Source organism: Nomascus leucogenys, chromosome 4 (assembly GCF_006542625.1).
Source record: "Nomascus leucogenys isolate Asia chromosome 4, Asia_NLE_v1, whole genome shotgun sequence".
NCBI classification, from domain to species: Eukaryota; Metazoa; Chordata; class Mammalia; order Primates; family Hylobatidae; genus Nomascus; species Nomascus leucogenys.
In genome coordinates, this window is record NC_044384.1 from 113,701,682 (window position 1) to 113,722,114 (window position 20,433).

Genomic DNA, 20,433 nt, shown 5'->3' on the forward strand with positions numbered 1-20,433 from the left:
CCCAGGTCTCACCCCAGGCAGAGGCAGGGTCAGGGTCTGTGGGGGTAGATCAGGCATCGATATTTTTGAAAGCTCCCCAGGAGATTCTAATATGCATCCAAAACCAGAGCACTGCTGCTGTGTGGACATGTTATTCTAACAAATGAACCTTTCACAATTGTAATACTGGTTCCCTGCCCTCTCTGACTGTTATGATTAGCCCCGAATTAGGTAGAGGCAGGAAGTGTCTTCTTTTTTGGCAAGTGAAATCTCTTCCATGTCACATTCCTTTCCAGGCATACAGGCTGCCTCAGGTGTGGAAGGACCAAGAGTGCACATTGATGGGTCTGCCCACCAATGGCGAGTGTTCTCTGGATCCAAGAAATGGCAAGAGAGTAAGAGTTTTCAGGTTTGAATGGGCATCTGCCGCCCCTTATCAAATTCATCAACCTCATGCTCTGGGGCCAAGCTGTTGCACTGTGCCACTCCCCTTTTCAAAAACTTTCAGTGGCTCCTCAGTGCCATCAGGATATAGTTCAGATTTTCTAGGTGACCTTTGTCCCCCATGGTTTAGCGCCCAGGCTCCTTTCAGCCCCCTGCCACTGTGCTTGTCTGCTCCCCATACTTCTTCTGAGAAGGTGCGTGAATCCCCAGTACACTCCCGTGCCCACCACCTACACAGGTGTAACAGGGCTTCTTGCCCCATGGACGGCCTCACTGCCGTGCCCATGTTGCTTCAGCCTGAAAACAGACTCCTCTGTTTAAATGTTACCTCCCCACTGAAGCCCTTCCGGATTTTGTGCAAAGGGAAAGAAATCTACCCTATCTATGCTTTGCATAGGTTTCTATTAGATCATAGTCATGTTTTATGTGAATGTAAATTATGTGATCTTGAAAATAGTGTGAATAGAAAATAACCAAGTCTTGTGGACCAGTAAAAAGAAGCGGCTAAAAAGACATTATTGGGATAACTGGCATAATCAGAACATAAACTGCAGATTAGCTAATAGCATAGTGTCAATGTTTAATTTCCTGAATGTGATAACTATACTACACTTTCTTAAGAGAACAGCCTCATTCTTGGGAATGCACACTGAAGTATTTATGAATCAAGAGGCATGATTTCTGCAACTTTCACATGGTCAACAAAAAAAAAATTATATAGAAAGAGGATGATAAAATAGATGAGGCAAAATGTTAACACTGGGTGAATCTGGGTAAAGGGTATATATAGGAGTTCCTTGCACATTCTTATAAGACTTCTGTTAAGTTTAAGATCATTTCCAAGTGAAAATGAAAAGGTTGCCTTGGGTGTTCAACCACCACCCCAATCAAAGCTTGTGTCTCCCTGTTCACCCACCTGAACGCCCCTCCCTCCACTGGAGCTGCCAGCCAAGTGCTACCTAGATGCTGCTTCAAGGCATGCTGGATCTGCCCTGGAGAAGGCATCTCGTAACTCCCCAGAAGCCCCCACAGGCACTCGTGGCTATCCTGGAGAGGGGCAGGCACATGCTTCTGAGGGGAGAAGCTGCCACCCCACGATCCCCTTTCTTATCCATCCACTTGGCTTCCAAGTTAAGCCCTCTCTTGAGTAGCATCTCTTGGGGCCTCTGCCAACAGGCTCAGCCAGGCCCTCAGGCTGCAGGTGACCTGCAGGGATATCAAGGGATACAGCACCATGTCCAAAAGCAGCAGCGCGCCCAGCCTGACAATTTGCAGAGGACATCTGTCTGATCTGGGAAATACACAGCCGAGTGGGAACTGACCTTGGACTAGAGCCTCACCCCTCGGACCTGTCTCTCCTCAGCTGTAGAATCGTCACCTCTGAGTGGCTGATGCCCAGTTTCTCTCAGCTCAATCTGCAGTGGCGGCTACGCAAGCAGCACTAGGCAACCACCAACCCCAAGAGATCTAATTCCACTTAGTGGCTCAAGGCTTTATCACTGAGTAACCATTTCTTCCTCCTCAGCATCCTGGGATTCATCAAAGCTTAACCAGGACACATCCTTTCCTGGTCCCATAAATCTCTTATCTTTGAAAAAAGTGTTTAAACCCCCCTTACCTCTGAGCAGTAACAATGAAGCTGAGAACTTCCTCTTCCCCAGACAGGTGGCTTGTATCAAAGATCACGCTGAATTCATACTAGTGAAAAAGGAAGTGGTATTTGGCATCAGCAGGCATTCCAAACTTAAACTGTTCTCTTCCATCTTCTGCAGTTTATGACCTCTGGAAGCTCATTTGCATGATAAGCTTTATGTTTTATGCATAGCTTTCTGACTGTCAGGCCAAAGGCACAGCTTTAACAGTAAAACCAAGCCTGACACATACTCTGGCCAGAGACCTGCTGCTCCTGTTCAGCCACTGAGGCTCTCTTTAGGAAGTGATGCATTTATACTCTTTAACCGGGACTTTCTAAGTTTCACTCACATACCATCTTTTCAATTTCTGCCACATCTGCAAATTACATCACTTGGGATATTTGCTCATATTTTTGTTGCCTTACTCTTTTAGTTTAAAGATTGTTTTAAAAGAACAATTTATATCACTGTCATAGATGGGAATCCAGGATCACTTGCCAAAAAGAGAAGGTAGTTGTAAAAGTGAACACGATGAAAACAGAGCAATGCTGAACTCTGTTGCCTTTGGAAGCCTCTGAGCCTAAGGTCTACTCTATCTTTGTTGAAAAGGGAGATTTGCTGGTGATAGAGAAGTGTTAAAGATGTGCTAGCAGGATTGGAAACGTTCTCCTGAGTGTGGCTAGGATTGGAAGACTGTTGAAAAGTCTTATGTGCTGAATGTTTGTGTCCCGCCGCCACTCCTCAAATTAATATGTGGAAGGCCTAACCCCCCTATGTGATGGTATGTGGAGATGGGGTCTTTGGAAGGTAATTAGGTTTAGATGAGGTCATGAGGGTGAGGCCTTCGTGATGGAATTAGTGCACTCAGAAGAAGAGAAGACAAAGAGATCTCTCTCTCTCCACGCACACACACCAAGGGAAAGCCAGATGGGCACACATAGAGAAGGTTCTGTTTATAAACCAGGAAGAGAACTCTCACCAGGAACTGAATCTGCCGGGACCTTGACCTTGAACTTCTCAGCCTTAAGAACTGTGAGAAATACATGTCTGTTGTTTAAACCACCCAGCCCAGGGTAATTTGTTACAGATGACAGAACTGACTAAGGCGAAAAGGGTCACTGTTAGGGTCAATGTTGTTCAGTGCTGTGTCCACATATCACTGACGATAATTTCATGAACCATCTAAAATTATTTATTGTACCACTTAGTGGTGAACATCCTGTGATTTGGGGGGCAGTGCCCTAAGTAAATGGTGTTCACCATATACATGTCAGGCATGTGTGAGAATGTGGGAGGAACCCTTGGGTAGGGGTCACAGGACCAGGTTCTACCACAAACTGCTGTGTGATCTTGGCTAAGATACTGTCTTTGCATTTCAATAAAAAGAGGAGGTTGGACAGAATGGTTCTTAAATTTCATCAAATTCTGAGAGCCTATAACTTATATAATGTCTAAACCTTTGGGTTCTATTATGGTGAATTCTAGGCAATGGTCTAATATTTGCAACACTGGATTCTACTGAATGTTTCCTGAAAGCAACGGACATTGGTCCATTGCAATGGACCATCATCTACAGTGAACACGGACATCTCTTTCTAGAGAGAAATTTCTATTGCTGTGGGACTGGTCAGCTTACAGTGGGGTGGGGAGCAGGCATGGAGACAGGGCAGGAAGAGGACAAGAAGGAAGAGAGAGGCAGGGTCTTGCCTGGTGTAAAGTCAGCACTGGGAGGAGATCTGAATTAAATTAAACACATTAAAGAGCACAGTGAGATGAGAGGCAAAAGAATTGGGTGAGAAGCCAAAATCAGGGATGGAGGCCTGGAAGAACAGAATGTCAGAAACTGGGCAGGCTGTGAGAGAGAGAAACGTATGGCCATCCAAGGTAAGCCAAAGTATAGCCATGAGGCTTAGCATGTGGCCTGGAGTCTGAGGACCTTCAGGGTTGGAAGGACATGGTAGTGCACGCTGGGCTGCGGATACGGGGAGCCCCATCTCTGCTGGGTGACTTGTTGGGCTTTCTCCAGGGAATCACCCTCTGCTCCCATGCCCCCAATCCCCAGGTTTAGTCAGTCTTGCTTCAGGTCCCAGCATCTGTATGTGGAAGGAAAGTGGTAGCATTACCAGCTGGGAAAATAACCAACATTCCAATGTTCATACTTCTGTGGGCTCTATCTAATAAATGTTGGCTGGGCATGGTGGCTCATGCCTGTAATCCCAGCACTTCGGGAGACCTAGGCAGGCAGATCACTTGAGGTCAGGAGTTCAAGACCACCCTGGCCAACAAGGTGAAATCCCATCTCTACTAAAAATACAAAAAAAATTAGCTGGGCATGGTGGTGGGCACCTGTAATTCCAGCTACCAGGGAGGCTGAGGCAGGAGAATCCCTTGAACTTGGGAGGTGGAGGTTGCAGTGAGCCAAGATTGTGCCACTGCACTCCAGCCTGGGTGACAGAGAGAGACTCCCTCTCAAACAAACAAAAATGTGACAAAATTTAACACTCCACTAGAGAGAGAAAGACACATCTTAGATCTGATATGTGATATAGGCTGGAGTTTAAAACGAAATGGAAACTGTTACAAGTTTTTCAATTAAGCCTATTATCTGTTACTCAAAAGATTTTAATTAAATTTGTGTGCAGATGTGCCACACACATTATTATAGGCAATAGTGTCCATGGATTGGGGTCGTCCTTTATCTCCACCCTCACCCGACCTGGAGTCTAATGGGACTTGGCCTGTACTCTGCCAGACACATGTAATCCATTTTCCAAGGGCAGACACTTATTGAGGTTTCCCTCCTCCTGGGGTGAATGTGGACAGAATGAGGAAGAGAGGCAGAAAAAAATCCGGGAAGTCATGGGCGTTAAGGGCCACTGTGCTTTCGCCAAGATCACACAGTTTCTGGTACAGCCTGGTCCTATAACCCCTACCCAGGGGTTCCTCCCACATTCCCACACATGCCTGACATATATATGGTGAACACCATTTGTTTGGGGCAGTGTTCCCCAAATCACAGGATGTTCACACTGGGAGTGGTACACTAAGATTATTTTAGGTGGCTCATGAGATTATCTTGGGTGATACGTGAACACAGCACTGAACAACACTGACCCTAACAGTGAGAAAATTATTACCTTTTTGCCCTAGTCAGTTTGGGATTCTATCACAAATTACCCTACCTTGGGTGGTTTAAACATTTATTTCTCACAGTTCTGAAGGCTGGAAAGTCCAAGATCGAGGTGCATTTCAATGGGGCTCATGGGTTCAAGTGATTTGCTAAGAAATGACCAAGTCTTCTCTCTCACCAGAATATTCTCACCATTGGTTTATAAATAGCTACTAGATACTGGGACCAAAGAGTCTTGGAGATTAAAATGATCTGAATGTATGACCCAGGCAGGAGAAAAGGATGAAGCTTTCACTTTTTTTTTTTTTTTTGAGACGGAGTCTCACTCTGTCACCCAGGCTGGAGTGCAGTGGCATGATCTCAGCTCACTGCAATCTCTGCCTCCCAGGTTCAAGCAATTCTCCTGCCTCAGCCTCCTGAGTAGCTGGGACTACAGGTGTGTGCCACCATGCCTGGCAAATTTTTATATTTTTAGTAGAGATAGAGTTTCACCATGTTAGCCAGGATGGTCTCGATCTCCTGACCTCGTGATCTGCTCACCTCGGCCTCCCAAAGTACTGGGATTACAGGTATGAGCCACCACGCCCTGCCAGCTTTCACTTTTTTAAGGGAAAAAAGGTAGACAAAGGAATACAAATTTCCTTCAAATCATGGCAGGGAAAATAGCTTCCATTTCCAAAGGCAGACTTCGTCTTTTTAGATTCTAGTTTTGCCTCCAACCACCACAACTTTTAACCTATGTTTGTATCTCCTTATAATGATGGCACATACTACAATGTTCCATGAATGTCTGAAGATGCTGTAGTATACTATTTGAACTTAGAAAATCTGTCTCCATACCAATACCAAAGTGACTTAATTTCTTTACTCTTTTTAAAAATGAAGTGGGTTACAGGTATTTATGTTTTGAGAATTTTGAGAGGTCTCTTCAGAAAACTGTGAGCACCCAAGGGAGTGACAGGACTATATGTGACAGACCACATCTTCTCCTGTGTTGTCTAGGGGACTCAAAGAGGCACAGAATGTCTCAGAAAAAAAAAATATTTTAGGAAGGCCAACTAAATGGCACTTGCCAAAGTGCAGAGGCCGTGGTGTGTCCTTCACTTTCACATTTGGGGTACATCATGTGAATCAGAGAAAGACCATATGATGCAGCCCCTCCAGAGTATACCCCGGTGTACACTGCCAGGGACAGGGGCATGTCAGGGCTTCAGTGGCCGCCCCAGCTGATATTGGAGGCAGGGGGTGGGAGGACTCCTCACCTCAGGGAGGCAGTGGTGGAATCAATGGCTGGTGGGAAGGGCTGGGGGTCTGCTGCCAAGGAAGGGTCCCGTCTGTGTCCCTTACCTTTGACTTTGACCTCATGAAAGGAAATCCCACGCTGCATTTGAGGAAGTCCGATTCCAGCAGCTCACAGGAGATGCCCATCTCCTCCTGAAAGAAAAAGCACCAATAGATGGGCCGGCTGCACGAAAGGCAGGTGTGTGGGAGCAGGCTCCACAGGGCAATCGAGTCCTTCAGAGCAGTGCTCGGACGGTAGGCACCAGTGGGACGAGGTACCCTGACCAGGCCATCTCCAGCCCCCTTCCAGCTGCCCACTTTTTCATGGGTTCCCTGGGAAGACAGGTAAGAGGACAAAATCACTCTTCATTCCTAACTAACGCTTTGGGTTCAAACCCTAGGTGGTCCCGGTGAGGTGGGCTGGGCCATGGGTGAGCTGGAGACCTCCTAAGGTTTGGATGAAAAGGCAACCCTGTCATCTTCCTGGCCCCTTTCTCCTAAGCCCACACCCTAATCCTGCCTTTTCAGATCTTGGTGGTTTAGGAAAGACAAACTCTAAGAAAATCACACCAAGAAAAGAGAGGGTTTCTTCCTAACGCCTGAAGCAGTGAGGGCTGGGCTGTCCACCGGCAAGTCTCCCTAGAGTGTGGGGAGGGTACAAGGGTGAGGAGAGGTTTCCAAGCATAGCCAGCTTAGGCTGGACTCTGCACACAGCGGCTTGAGAGAACCAGAAGAGAAATGCTGTAGGGAACTGCTGTCTTTCTACCTGGGCACATGGCTTCCAACCAAGGTCAAAGGAAAGCCAAGAGGCTCTTCACAAACCACAGAGCTTCTCAGAGTCACTGAAAGCAAATCAAGACTTCCAAGCGCAAACAGTATGTTTACAGATTTTGGAAGGGAAGGTACAGAGGTCCTCCATTTTCAAGACTCACATCTCAGCTGAGACTAACATTTCAAGGCATTTAGACAGGTGGATGAAAAATATTTTCATTTTGTGTCCAACTGGTAAAAACATGTGAGCATTTACCATAATATATCTACTTAAATTATCCAATTATACATATCTTATTATTCTAATATACTATGAACATTATCAAATGCACCAAAAATAAAGGTGATAAAAGGTAAATAATCTATGGGGCTAGAAATCAAGACAGTAATTGTGGAATAAGTGGAAGGCAGTTCTGAGTGCAGGTTACACAGGTTTGACCACTTTGTGAAAGTTCATTGAGCTGGTAACTTAATAACTTGTATATTTTTGTTTGTTTGTTAAACATCAATACACCCTTACTTAGAAAATAGCAATGAAACAAAACCCTCAAAAGCCCAAATACAATTAAACAAAAGATAAGAGATATATAAATATAAAACTAACTCTAATATATCTTTTCAGCATCCAGTCTCGGATATAACTGATCTCAATGATGATTAGTTTTCTAACATCTCTCTGTGCTCTTAGCCAGTGTTATTCACACAGAGACCCAGGATCGCCTGTGTTAGTATCACCTTGGGAGCCTCTTTAAGGTTGAGGCAGGAGAATGGCGTGAACCTGGGAGAGCAGAGCTTGCAGTGAGCAGAGATGGCACCACTGCACTCCAGGCTGGGCTAGAGTGTGAGACTCCATCTAAAAAAAAAATAAATAAAATGCAGATTCCTGGGCCACACTCTAATTGCATTGCATGAGTCTTTTCTGAGTAGACACAGAGACTGCAGGGTCTGGGATGAGCATTTTTAATACATAAAATTATTGAGTGATAAAATTAGTGTTTCTGCCGGGTAATGATGTTTGGTAGCTGCTGCTATGAACTTTCCTTCCCCTTCAGTCCATTTGGCTGGCTGCCAGAGGAAGCTTCTTAAAATATGTCTCTTCCCACTGCAAACAGAGTAAAGTCTCAAATCTTAATCCCAGCTTCCATTTTGGCCCTTCCTGTTCTGCTATGGTTCTTCCACCCCTGCCCCATGGCACATAAACGCTACTATTCTATACACACCCTGCCTGCTCTTATGTTCACACCTCTATTTAAGTTGTCCTCACTGTCAAGGAGCACCTTTCTTCAGCCCTTCCCCCAAGGTTTTCTTCCTCTGTCTTGTCCCCACTCATGGATGGCAAGCTCATGTATGTAACATGCAAATGGCACAGGATTCAGAACGGGCCCTGAGCATGCACTGGGTAGCTGAGTTGTCGTATCACACACCACATTTCAGCACTGAGAGAACATATCTGAGAGATGTTAATCGCTGTCCTCGTAGAGCTCAGAGTTCAGAAGGGGTGGGGACCTCCCAGCAGAGACACAGGTATTTACACGGCTGTGTGATGGCAAGTGTGAGGGCTGCTCTTAGAACCTAGAGAACAGGCATTGGCAATTTCAATAAGGAAAACCAGAGAATAATTTCTCAAATGCTCTCTCAAGAACTGCATGGCATTAATGATTCACCATAGGTGGCGTTTCACTACCATCTTCTTCCTCATATTCCTCCTACCAGAAGCAACACCCACAATTGTCCCAAGTAGACACTACCCTAAATCCTGGCTAATCGGCCTGTGGACATCAGAGGCAGCAAGCCAAAGTCTTGGATGACTTTAGTTCTCTTGGTTTCCTGGGGATGGTCCTGGTTCATTTCTGTCATTCTGGTATAATTACTCTCAAGAGTGTCCCAGGATAAGCAAATATATATAAGTGTATGTGTGTGTGTATCTCACACATACACATACACATATACATATATTACATGTTTACCTAACTCTGTTCCCAGTTTCTCTTGTAATGCCCAATACCTCACTGGGAATTCCTTTCAAACCAGGAGAGAAGCTTTAAGTCAAAGGTCTGTTCTTGAAGTAAAGATTTATTGGCTGGGCGCTGTGGCTCACGCCTGTAATCCCAGCACTTTGGGAGGCCGAGGCAGGCAGATCACGAGGTCAAGAAATTGAGACCATCCTGGCCAACATGGTGAAATCCTGTCTCTACTACAAATATAAAAATTAGCTGGGTGTGGTGGTGCATGCCTGTAGTCCCAGCTACTCAGGAGGCTGCGGCAGGAGAATCGCTTGAACCTGGGAGGCGGAGGTTGCAGTGAACCGAGATCGCACCATTGCACTCCAGCATGGTGACAGAGCAAGACTCTGTCTCAAAAAAAAAAAAAAAAGAAATAAGAAACCAAAAAGATTTATTGCCCCAAAGACTTCTTCAGTTTTCGCATGTGTGAAATAAATGTCTTCAAAAATTTACTCTGGCACTCGAGGAAACCTCAGTTTAATTAGCTTTGACCTAAAACAACAGTACTTTTGATCATTCAAAAGCTGCTCAGCTACCTTATTTGTGTTAATTCCCAAATGCTAGAACGTAACATTTATATCAGCATTTACTTAACTATTTCTGGTCTCTCTTCCACCTTACTCAGTCAAATAAAAATTTCAAAATTCTGGTTGGATCTTGGTGAGGACAGGCCAAAAGAGTAAACCAAAGACATCATCTCTAGGAACAAGAGAGCTGAGCTTATGGTTTATGACTCATGTGCTCCAGGATGGTGTACAGGAAGGGATGTCATGGATTACCCTTCTGCTGCCTGTCAGCACCAACATAGCTGTTTATACTGGCCATGTCAACTGCCCTGACCAAATGTTTTTAATTCTATACCCCTCTCTTCTACTACTGTGATTTCCAAGGAGGCCCAGAGGTGTATCAGAGCTTGGGCTTAGGCAAGCAGTACCACTCCTTGTATGGCTGCTGGCGGTGCTCCACTCAGAACCCCCTTACCAGATAAGTACAACAGCTTGAATGGAGTCGCTTTGCCTGGGAGGTTGACACCTTCCCCAAAAGCATTCCGTAGCCTCTGATTGACGTGGGTACCCAAGGATGTCCCCTTTGCCTCAAGACAGGTCCAACTCTGTTGTACAATTAATGTTCCAGAGCTCCCATAGGATTGGGTGAAGCAGACTCCAGCTGAGCCCACATGCCTGTTTGGTTCCTTCCCCTCCTCATTCTGCTCCCTTCGCTCCTCTTGCCCCAATAAATCCCCTTCATGAGAGCCCATCTCGGGTGCTGCTTCTGGTGAACCTGAACTCAGATAATACTCTTCCCTTATGAGGCTGCTGGCACCGAGAACCACTTGGAAAGTCCTAGGCATTTGCTCCCAGATGGGGAGAGGCAATGAAAGGAGGATGAGGAGAAAGCTCACATGTTTATGATTCTTGTTTAAATCCATACTAAGGAAGAGAAAACCGTCCTGACTGCAGTTTATAAAGGTTGCAAGGCTTCCCCCATTAGGGGAGCCCTTCATTCAAGGCAACACCAGTACCCACTTTGTTCTCCTGGTTTCAGATCATACCCAGGGCATAACCTTAAAAAGCAGAGTCATCATGGAGTCACAAGTCTTCTTGGTAGCCAGGCAGGCACCCAAGAGTCACAGACATACCAACAAGGTAATTCTTTAAATAAAAATAAAACCCCATGTTTAAAATGGATTCAATTTAAAAAATCAATTCAATTAAAAATACAAATTTTGGGGTGATATGGCTAATCTAAGCTGTCCCCAGCTCTAGGCAACATGTCAGTGGAGAGCGCTCTGGTTGGGAGTTGCCTATGACTTCTGCCAGGCACTTGGTATCCACCAGGATGCATATGGGAGAGATTCCAGGGACCAGGCTTCTCCTGTGCTCTGATTGCTTCCACGTTCCAATCATTGCCTACACTGGCTTTAACTTAGAGAACTTAACGTTAGCATTTATCAAGGCCGATGGTTATGAGACTCTCAGCTGACTGGGAACACGGACTAGTGAGCAAACTGTCTATCTAATGTCCCTGATTGCCAGTGCAGACATCTGATTATCTGACTACAATACAATGCAAATCAAATACAGAGTGAAACAGAAATCTTGCTCTAAAAGATGCAGACTTTCACGAAATCAATGAAAGTAATGTTGAAAAATGGATAAAACCACTGTAAAACCACTGATAAATCTGGATCTGGCAGAGTTAGATCAGTTAACTGTTGAAGGAGTCAAAATTCTCCTGGATACTACTTTAAGATGCTTCAGAAGACAAAGATTTAAATAAAAAAGATCAAGAGAAGCCCTTAGAAAAAACTGGCCATTGTTAAAATGATCCTTTTGTGATTGTACGAAAAGCCAGACAAAATATGAAGCAAAGGATGTTATCTTATGAAACAGTAGGAAAATTCATATTCAAAATCTGCCTATCCAGCACTCAATTCCTTCTTTTGTTTCAGAAGTTAGGGCACTGTTATTTTAAAGACTCTAATAAAGCAAATAATATTTTGCCTTGGGTCTAAGATATCTTTGACAATTATAATTACAATGTTTTGAGTGCCACTGAATAAATGCAGGATAAAATAAACCTAATTTCATAATTTTCAGTTTCACATTTCAAGCAAAGTCTCAATCAAAACTTTTAAAATACATTTTTTTAATAAAATTTTAGACCCTATTTTAAGAGGATTCACATAACTGGCCTTTTCCCCAGTCCCACTTTTCCTGGTCTGGCAAAGACGTTCAATATTCTCAGGGTTTCTTGCTGAAGATTATAGAAGATTCAATTAAAAATTTCTACTAACATACAGATAGTCCCTGACTTACGATGGTTCTACTTAAGATTTTTCAACTTTCTGATGGTGTAAAAACAATAGGTATTCAGTAGAAAGTGGTAGAAAGCTGTACAATACTCTCAAGATGCTGGGCAGCGCAGTGAGCTGTAGCACCTCGTCAGCCACGTCATCACCAGGGTAAACAATCGATACTCTATGGAGGGCTGTGTTGCCAGATGATTCTGCCCAACTGTAGGTTAATGGAACTGTTCTGAGCATGTTTAAGTAGGCTAGGCTAAGCTATGATGTTTGGTAGGCTGGGTGTATTAAATGCATTTTCAACTTATGATATTTTCAACTAACTATGGGTTTAACAGGACATAACCCCAACATAGTTCAAGGAGCATCTGCATATTACTCTCAGGATCAGGAAATTATCAGTTAACATTTTTAAAAACACAGTGATGAAAAGCATACTTGATTTATGCGTACTCATTTCTGTATTCTCAGTATCTGGCACTGAGCCTGGCACTTAGTAGCTCCTGAGTTTGCATTTATTAAATGAATAGGCCTTGGCTTATGGGAGATTCCAAAGAAGGGGCTGCAAGAAGCAGCTCATTTGCTGGTCTGCCTGGCACAAGAGATGCTTGTCTTGGCAAAGACCTTCTCTCATCCAGACATACCTTGGCTGTCCCAGCCCCGGAAGTTTGGCCAGTAGAGCCAGGCTCCAGCCCTGTTTGTAACGTGCAGTGGTTGGAAGAATCGAATAATGAAATCAGTGAGCCTCTTTGGCCTTCGGGATCCTTCCTCCCAATCATACAAGCATTTGATGTCAGTTTAGACTCAGGCCTTATTTGACCACGAATATGGTGCTCTTTGGGAACAGAATGTCTTTGTGGTCAGTGACCTGCTTATGCTCAATGCTAGGTAGAGTTTGAAGTCTGACTTCCAACTTTCTAGTTCTGACATGTGTTTGTTAAACTGAAGATGACCCTGGTGTCTCCACATCTGACTGTCAGTCTGGCAATTGAGTGTTCCTCTAAGACCCTTTCCTTCTTCCAGACACAACAAGCGTGACCCTTGTGGGCTGGTAAAAGTGGCTTCCATGTTAACTCACTTAGTTAATTTAGAATTCAGATAAATTTTGGAAGCACTTCATCCCAAATTCCCTAATCAATTGAGGTATCAGAGGTGAGCAGAGGTTCTTAATAACCTGGCTCAATGAGTTAACAGAAAACATTCTCAGCAAACACTCTATTAGCAGCACTCAATGATGAGTCAGCTTGAACCTTACCAGAACAGTCGTATTCCCAGAGGGGAATCCTTTGGGCTTGAGCCATAAAGTTCCTACCCATGAAGAAAAACACCTGAGCCTGCAGCATAGGAAGTGTACAACCTTTGGCATTAGTGTCCCAATTTTGATTATTGGCTCAGATATATACCAGCAAGGTGTTGTCAGGCGAATTAACCATCCTTTCTATAAGCCTCCAGTTCCTTACCAGTAAAATGAAGTCATAACATGTGCCTTATAGGAGTATTGCTGGACTGCCGCTGCTGATGCGTGTAGGATGGAGTACATAGCCTCTACTTAGTAATGGTTTACTGGGCGCCAGGTAGTATTTTAAATCCATTATCTAAAAACTCTATGTACAGCTTCTCTTTATTTCCATTTTTATGAGGAGGAAACTGGAATGTGAAGTTGTGTCACTTGCCCAGCGTTTCCCAGTTGGTAAATGATGGAGCCAGGATGTGAGCCGGGCACATTCCTTCCCAAAGCTCTTCTGCATGTTCCCCTTCAATCTTAACTTCCTTCTCCTGCCCCAACTCCCCTGCATATCGCCCTACAGAACATGACATGGTGCTCTGAATACACACACGTGTGGGGAAAAGGCCTGTCATTTGAACAGCATATGAATTACAGACCCCAGCTGTCAAGACACACTCTTCTATGTACTAGATTCACACAATACCCTGTCTCCTGCCACTTGCTCAGGCCCTGATGATACACTCTTGGCTGAGGGTTTCTCATGGATAGTCCTGGAGTCAGAACAAACACAAGTCATGGTACTCTTGAATCAAGGAAGAGTACATGATACATAAAATATGAACCTCCCACTGGAATGAAGCCACGTAAGCAAGCACACTCCTGTTGATCCCTGAGCAGAGATGCAGAGGGTGAACTGTTTTGTTGACTCGCTAGTCAAACTTCTGAAAGAGGCTCATGTAGTCAATCCATCAGGGGTCATGAAAGATCAGAGGCAGATGGGATCTGAGAAGTCACAGAGAGGGTGCTTTTCTTTGTATCCAGAATGTTGGCAACATGAATATCAAGTATAAGCCTTCCTGGGGTCTTAACATACTCAAAGTTTCCCTCTGAAAGGACTTATACATCATCCAGCTGTACATTCATTAATTCACTCACCAATCATCTAACAAACACCTACAAGATGTCAGACACAGAACGGGGAGAATACAAATGACAGGTAAGAAGGGACTTTGACCAGGCTCGGTGGCTCACGATTGTAATCCCAGCAATTTGGGAGGCCGAGGTGGGTGGATCACCTGAGGTCAGGCATTTGAGACCAGCCTGGCCAACATGGTGAAACTCCATCTCTACTAAAAATACAAAAAATTAGCTGGGCGTGGTGGGCAGATGCCTGTAATCCCAGCTACTTGGGAGGCTGAGGCTGGAGAATCACTTGGACCCAGGAGGCGGAGGTTGCAGTAAGCCGAGATTGTGCCATTGCACTCTAGGCTGGGCAACAAGAGCGAAACTCTGTCTCAAAAAAAAAAAAAGGAGACAGCATTTAGTAAGCAAATACTCCAAATTAACACATTTTAATAGAGGGGGAAAAACTATTGGTTGAATATGATCCAGGCTACAAGGAACCTAAATAAATTGTTCCAAGAGCTCATAGCAGGGTGCCACCCTTTGCCTGGTGGAGTAAATAAAAAAGCAAATACATCAAAAAAGGTGTGGGTCTTGAAAGGATAAGAATTTGCCTCATTTGGGTGGAACACTGTGATGGGAGAGGCAGTGACATAGTGGCAGAGAGGGTGAAATGAATGGGGTAGATGTTTTGGGACAAGGCTAGTAGAGGGTAGCACCAAAACAGCCAGCACCAGGGGAAGTTGCAGCTGTGTGCCCAGAGGCTGAGTGGCATTCCCTTCCTGGATGTGAGTCCAAGGCTTCCAGCTACACAGGCTCTGAAGCCAGCTTCTGAATGATACAGCAGATCCAGCTGTGAAGAACTTCCATCCTCTGCTCCTGGGAGAAATACTGAAGTCAGAGGGCAGACACGTTAATTTCCAATGAGTGATATAGTTGCCCTGTGCAACATGGGGCTCCTGTCAGCAGGACCAGAGAATTCCTGTCTTGGAGGCCAAAAAGGGAAAGCAGTTGCAATCAGAAGGTTGCTTAGTGAGTCAAGGAAGAATTTTACATTTTGAAAACCCCTTTGTTTATTAACTCACTGAAGAGCTATTCACTGACCGCTGCCCCGTATCAGGCCCTGTCCTAGGGGATGGGGCTACAATTGCAAACACAGTGCTGCCGTCACAGCACATGCAGCCTACACGGGGAGATGGCAAAAACAAAAAACTCAAAAGGAAATGAAAAATAACTGGCCAGGCACAGTGTCTCATGCCTATAATCCCAGCGCCTTGGGAGGCCAAGGCAGGTGGATCACTTGGGGCCAGGAGTTTGTGACCAGCCTGGCCAACATAACAAAACCCCGTCTCTACTAGAAACACAAAAATTGGCCCAGTTGTAGTAGCACACACCTGTAGCCCCAGCTACTTGGGAGGCTGAGGTGGAAGGATCAATTGAACCCAGCAGGCGGAGGTTGCAGTGAGCCAAGATCACACCACCGCACTCCATCCTGGGTGACACATCGAGACTCTGCCTCAAATAATAATAAAAATAATAATAATTACAAAAGTAGCAAAAAAAACTGGATAATCTGGATATCATCAATATTTAAAACTCATGTGTTTCAAAGGATACAATTAAGAAAGTGAAAAAATCCACAGGATGAGAATATTTTAAATAATATGTCTAATAGGAACTTTAGGATATATTTTTAAAATGTCTTGCAGCTCAATAATAACAAGATAAGTAACCTAACCAACAAATGGGTAAAGGATCTGAATAGTTTTTCCAAAAAATACATACAGATGGCCAATAATCACATGAAAAGATGCTCAACATCATTAACCTTCAGGGAAATCTAAATCAAAACCACAATGAGATACTACTTCATACTCATTAGAATGGCTACAATCAAAAAGACAAACAATAACAAATGCTGGACTAGATATGGACAAACTGGAACCATTACATACTACTGGTGGGAATGTAAAACAGTATAGTGGCTTTGAAAAGCAGCCTGGCAGTTTCTTAACAGTGAAATACAAGTTATCATGTAAACCAGCAATCCCACTCTTAGGTATGTACCCAAGAAAAATAAAAACATGAGCCCACACAAAAACGTGCACACAAATATTGATAGCAGCATAATTTGTAATAGCCAAAAATTGGAAACAATCTAATGTCCAGCAACTGACGAATGAATAAACACAATGTGGTATATCCACACAATGGAATATTATTCAGCCATGAAAAGGAATGAAGTATGATACATGCCACAAACAAATGAACTCTGAAAACATTACGCTAAGTGACAGAAGCCAGTCACAAAGGACTGGCTCTATTTCATATAAATGATTCCACTTATACACAATGTCCAGAATAGGCAAATCTAGAGAGAAAGAAAGTAGATTTGTGGTTGTCTTTGGCTGGTGGAAATAGGGGAAAGGGTACGACAGCTAAGAAGTATGGGGGTTTTTTTTGAGGTAATGAAATGTTCTAAAATTGACTGTGGCAATAGATGCACAACTCTGAAAATATACTCAAACCCACTGAATTGTATACTTTAAAAGGGTTAATTGCATGCTATCTGAACTATATCTCAATGAACCTGTTTAAAGTAATCACAGCCTGTGAGAGGCATTCTGAAGGGGGCAAACAGCATTATACCTGGTATAGGTGGAGGGAAGGCCCTTTTGAGGAGGTACCATTTAGCTGAGACCTGCAAGCTAAGAAGCGGCTAAACACACGAAGGGAGAGTGAAGAGTGTCCCTGGCAGAAGAAGCAGCATGTGTGGGGAAGGGCATGGTGAGTTCCAGAAACCAATCAGAGGCCACATGTTTGGGAAGTGACAGATGAAAGGCCAGGCCATGCGGAGCCCTGCGGCTCATCAGGAGTTTGGACTTGGTTCCAAGTACAGAGGGAAGGCACTGGAGGGTTCTGAGCAGGGAAGTCATACCATCTGATTCACATTTTTAAGAATATTTTTAGTTGTGATGTAAGAATAGATCAGAGGGGGCCTGGGGTGGGGAATGCGCAACAATGAGCAGAAAAGGTTTCTTCCTCACCTCTCCCAAAACATTCATGGAAATGGAGTCTGAACAGGTGTGGAGCACAGATCAGATAAACTAAAAGTATCCTTAAGGAACTGGAGCACACAGTGACTCCAGCGCAGATGCCAAATACAGAGAATGGGCTGGCAAGGCTGGGAAGGAGCTGGCCACGAACACTCCGAGGGAACCAGAGGTAATTATCCATGCACTTGAGGAATTTGGAGAAGCAGGACAAAGAAAGTACTACAAAGCCAGTTGCTTCCTTGAAATTTTGTAAAAAAATCCGTGTGGAAGCCAAGGCCTACACTATTCTAAGTTTGTTCTTTCCAAGCTTAAAAAAGTAAAACAAGCAAAAGCTACAGTCAAAACAAATGTTTGAGGCAGATGAACCATGTAACTGCTAATGCAAAATTCCTCTCCCAAGTTAGGTAGTGAAATTTGGAGGCCAGGTATGGATGGCTCACACCTGTAATCCTGGCATTTTGGGAGGCCAAGGCAGGAGGTTCACTTGAGGCCAGGAGTTCAAGGCCAGCCTGGACAAAACAGTAAGACCCTGTCTCAACAAAAATAAAAATTAGCCAGATGTGGTGGCACACACCTGTGGCCCCAGCTACTTGGGAGTTGAGGTGGGAAGATCACAGGCCCAGGAATTGAAGGTTGCAGTGAGATATGATTGCACCACTGCACTCCAGCCTGGGTGCCACAGTGAGATTCTATCTAAAAAACAAAAATTAAAAAAAAAAGCAAGAAAAGAAATTTGAAGTGCATATGAAATAACCCTGTGCCAATCACTGGCAGTTGCAGACTGGCTGGCATCAGAAGCAATTATGTGATCAAATGGAGACGGCGAGGTCTCCTCCCAAACAGTCCACTTGGCCCTGAGGAAAAAAGTGCTTTGAAAGATTTAAAATAAGTAAAAATAATCTTACATTTTAAAAAACCGATACAAATTCAAAAGCACTTGAATAAGCTGTCTCGTTCCTAACGTGTCCCTCTGTAGTGCGGTGAATCAACCCCGTTTAGGACTAATCTTTACATTTTTCCAAAGTGAATACAGACAAAAACACTCCCCTAAATCCTGGTGATTGTCCTCTTCAGGACAACAGGATATGAAATTAAGAAGCTAAATAAACAAATAAATCTAAGTCAACCAGTCGTAACAGAAAGCCCAAAGTACAAAGACTAGCAAGCCATCCCTTCTGAAGCCTAAGAAGTAATTAAAGTATTTGATGTTCACTCAGGAAGTTTTTCCTTCTGTTAAATAGTCACAAATGAATTATTCTCAGATTTTTAAAAATTAGTTTCTCTTCTTCAATTAAAAAAAATTTCCTCAGAGGCTGCAAATTCTTAGTCAACAAACTAAGAATTCAAAGTTGAATTCCATCTAATGAATCAAATTATTTTTATTTTCTATCACTCTTTTCCTTTGCCTTATAGGCTGATGGAAAACTCAGCAAGTGGGGGCCTCCCCTGAAACGATAGGAAAGAATTTAACCTCATGGCATAAAAACAATTCATGAATGGTGTTTGGATGAAAAGGTTATGCGGGAGTCAAATGTTTGAAGGGGCTCAGGTACTTACTAAAATCCTGGCCGGAAATCTTCATAGAAATGTACTCACGGTGAAGAGTTCCTTCTCACCTACAAACCCCCTTCTACTCTGCTCATTCAAAACTGGTTTGCAACTTGAAGCTGTGAAGGCCTTGCTACTCAAAGTGTGGTCCCTGGACACGCTCACTGTTAGAAATGCAGATTCTCAGGCCTCACCATAGACCTGATGAGTTAGAAGCTAACCTCTGTGAACACGGACATTTGAGAAGCACTGCTCCATGTCACTGAGCCCTCCTTGGAGGAAATATGATATTCACCCCATGAAGACCACTTTCCTCATGATGCCCTCTGCCCTCCAGAAAAATAATATGTACACTGCCCATGTTATTTGAGAGATATTGTCTCTGTGAGTATACACTTTTCTGGAACTGAAGACCTGTCTATTCACATGCCCCTTATCTGAGCAGACTTTGGGACAAGCATTGGGGTGCAATTAGTTTGTATGGTCGGTGATCTCAGGGAGCTCCACGAGAGGGTAGTGAAGTGTGTCATCAACGGGTGAGAAAGCTGGGGCATCTATCCATCTCGCCGGTCTCTCCTTGGTAGAAAACTGTACTGGGGACGTTAACTATCCTGCACTTCCAGCCCTCCTGACTCTTGGGTGCAGCACACTCCTGTAGCCAGAGAAAGTTCCTAACCAGAGAGACATAGGCAGGCCTCAGCCTGCAGAGGAACTGTCGTAGGCGGCCTCCAGGGTGGGTGGAGGGGACATGGAGGGTGTTGACAGCATCTCTCCACATCCTCTCCCTCTGCATAAGCAACTGGGCTGGTGGGGCTGTGGACTGAGAACAGAGGCCAGGGGCAGCTACTGCTGAACTTTCTCTGGCTGTAGATGAAGGGATGGGGCCTGAGAGGACCTCTTCCTAGTCTAGCACCCTCGGAGTGTGTCTCCACAGAGGTCCTCTTCAGGACCTGTCAGCTCATGGAGCCCTGTCTCAGGGGCCAGCAGCTTAGTAATCTCTTCCCTCGGGCTGGCACATCCACTTTGCTACTCCTGGGTACATCTCAGGACTCTTCTTAAAGAACTGGTATCCACTTCTAGGATGATCCTTCCTCCCTTTCTCTTTGTTGCTTCAACAGGTCAGCTCCAATCTCCTCTTACCTAGATCAGCACAAAACGGCCTCCTGGTGGATGCCTTGCACTCAGCTCTCTTCCCTGATATGTTCTGCAAACTGCCACAGATGAATCCCAATATGATACTTTGTTGTTGCTAAAAAGCCTTCAAAGGTTGTTAACAAGCAACATTCTTCATTGGTTCTTAACTGGGGGTGTGCACTGGAACCACCTGGGAGCCAGAGATGCCACGCCCAGCTGTGCAGGCTGATCACTGCATAGAAGACCTGGCTGCTCTCACCAAGCCCTTCACTTTGGCATGAGTCTCTCCAATTTGCA

At 44.4% G+C, this 20,433-nt stretch overlaps 1 protein-coding gene across 1 annotated transcript in view; it reads right to left on the reverse strand.

Moving 5' to 3' along the window:
- The window catches only part of ITGA9 (integrin subunit alpha 9), a 380,757-nt gene that overhangs the window by 88,277 nt on the left and 272,047 nt on the right, over positions 1-20,433 (reverse strand). Inside the window, exons 19-20 of the mRNA XM_003256852.3 lie at positions 6,535-6,621; positions 2,042-2,121 (exon numbers count right to left, since the gene is read on the reverse strand). Coding sequence (XP_003256900.2) covers positions 2,042-2,121; positions 6,535-6,621 — 167 coding nt within the window. The remainder of the gene's footprint in view (positions 1-2,041; positions 2,122-6,534; positions 6,622-20,433) is intronic.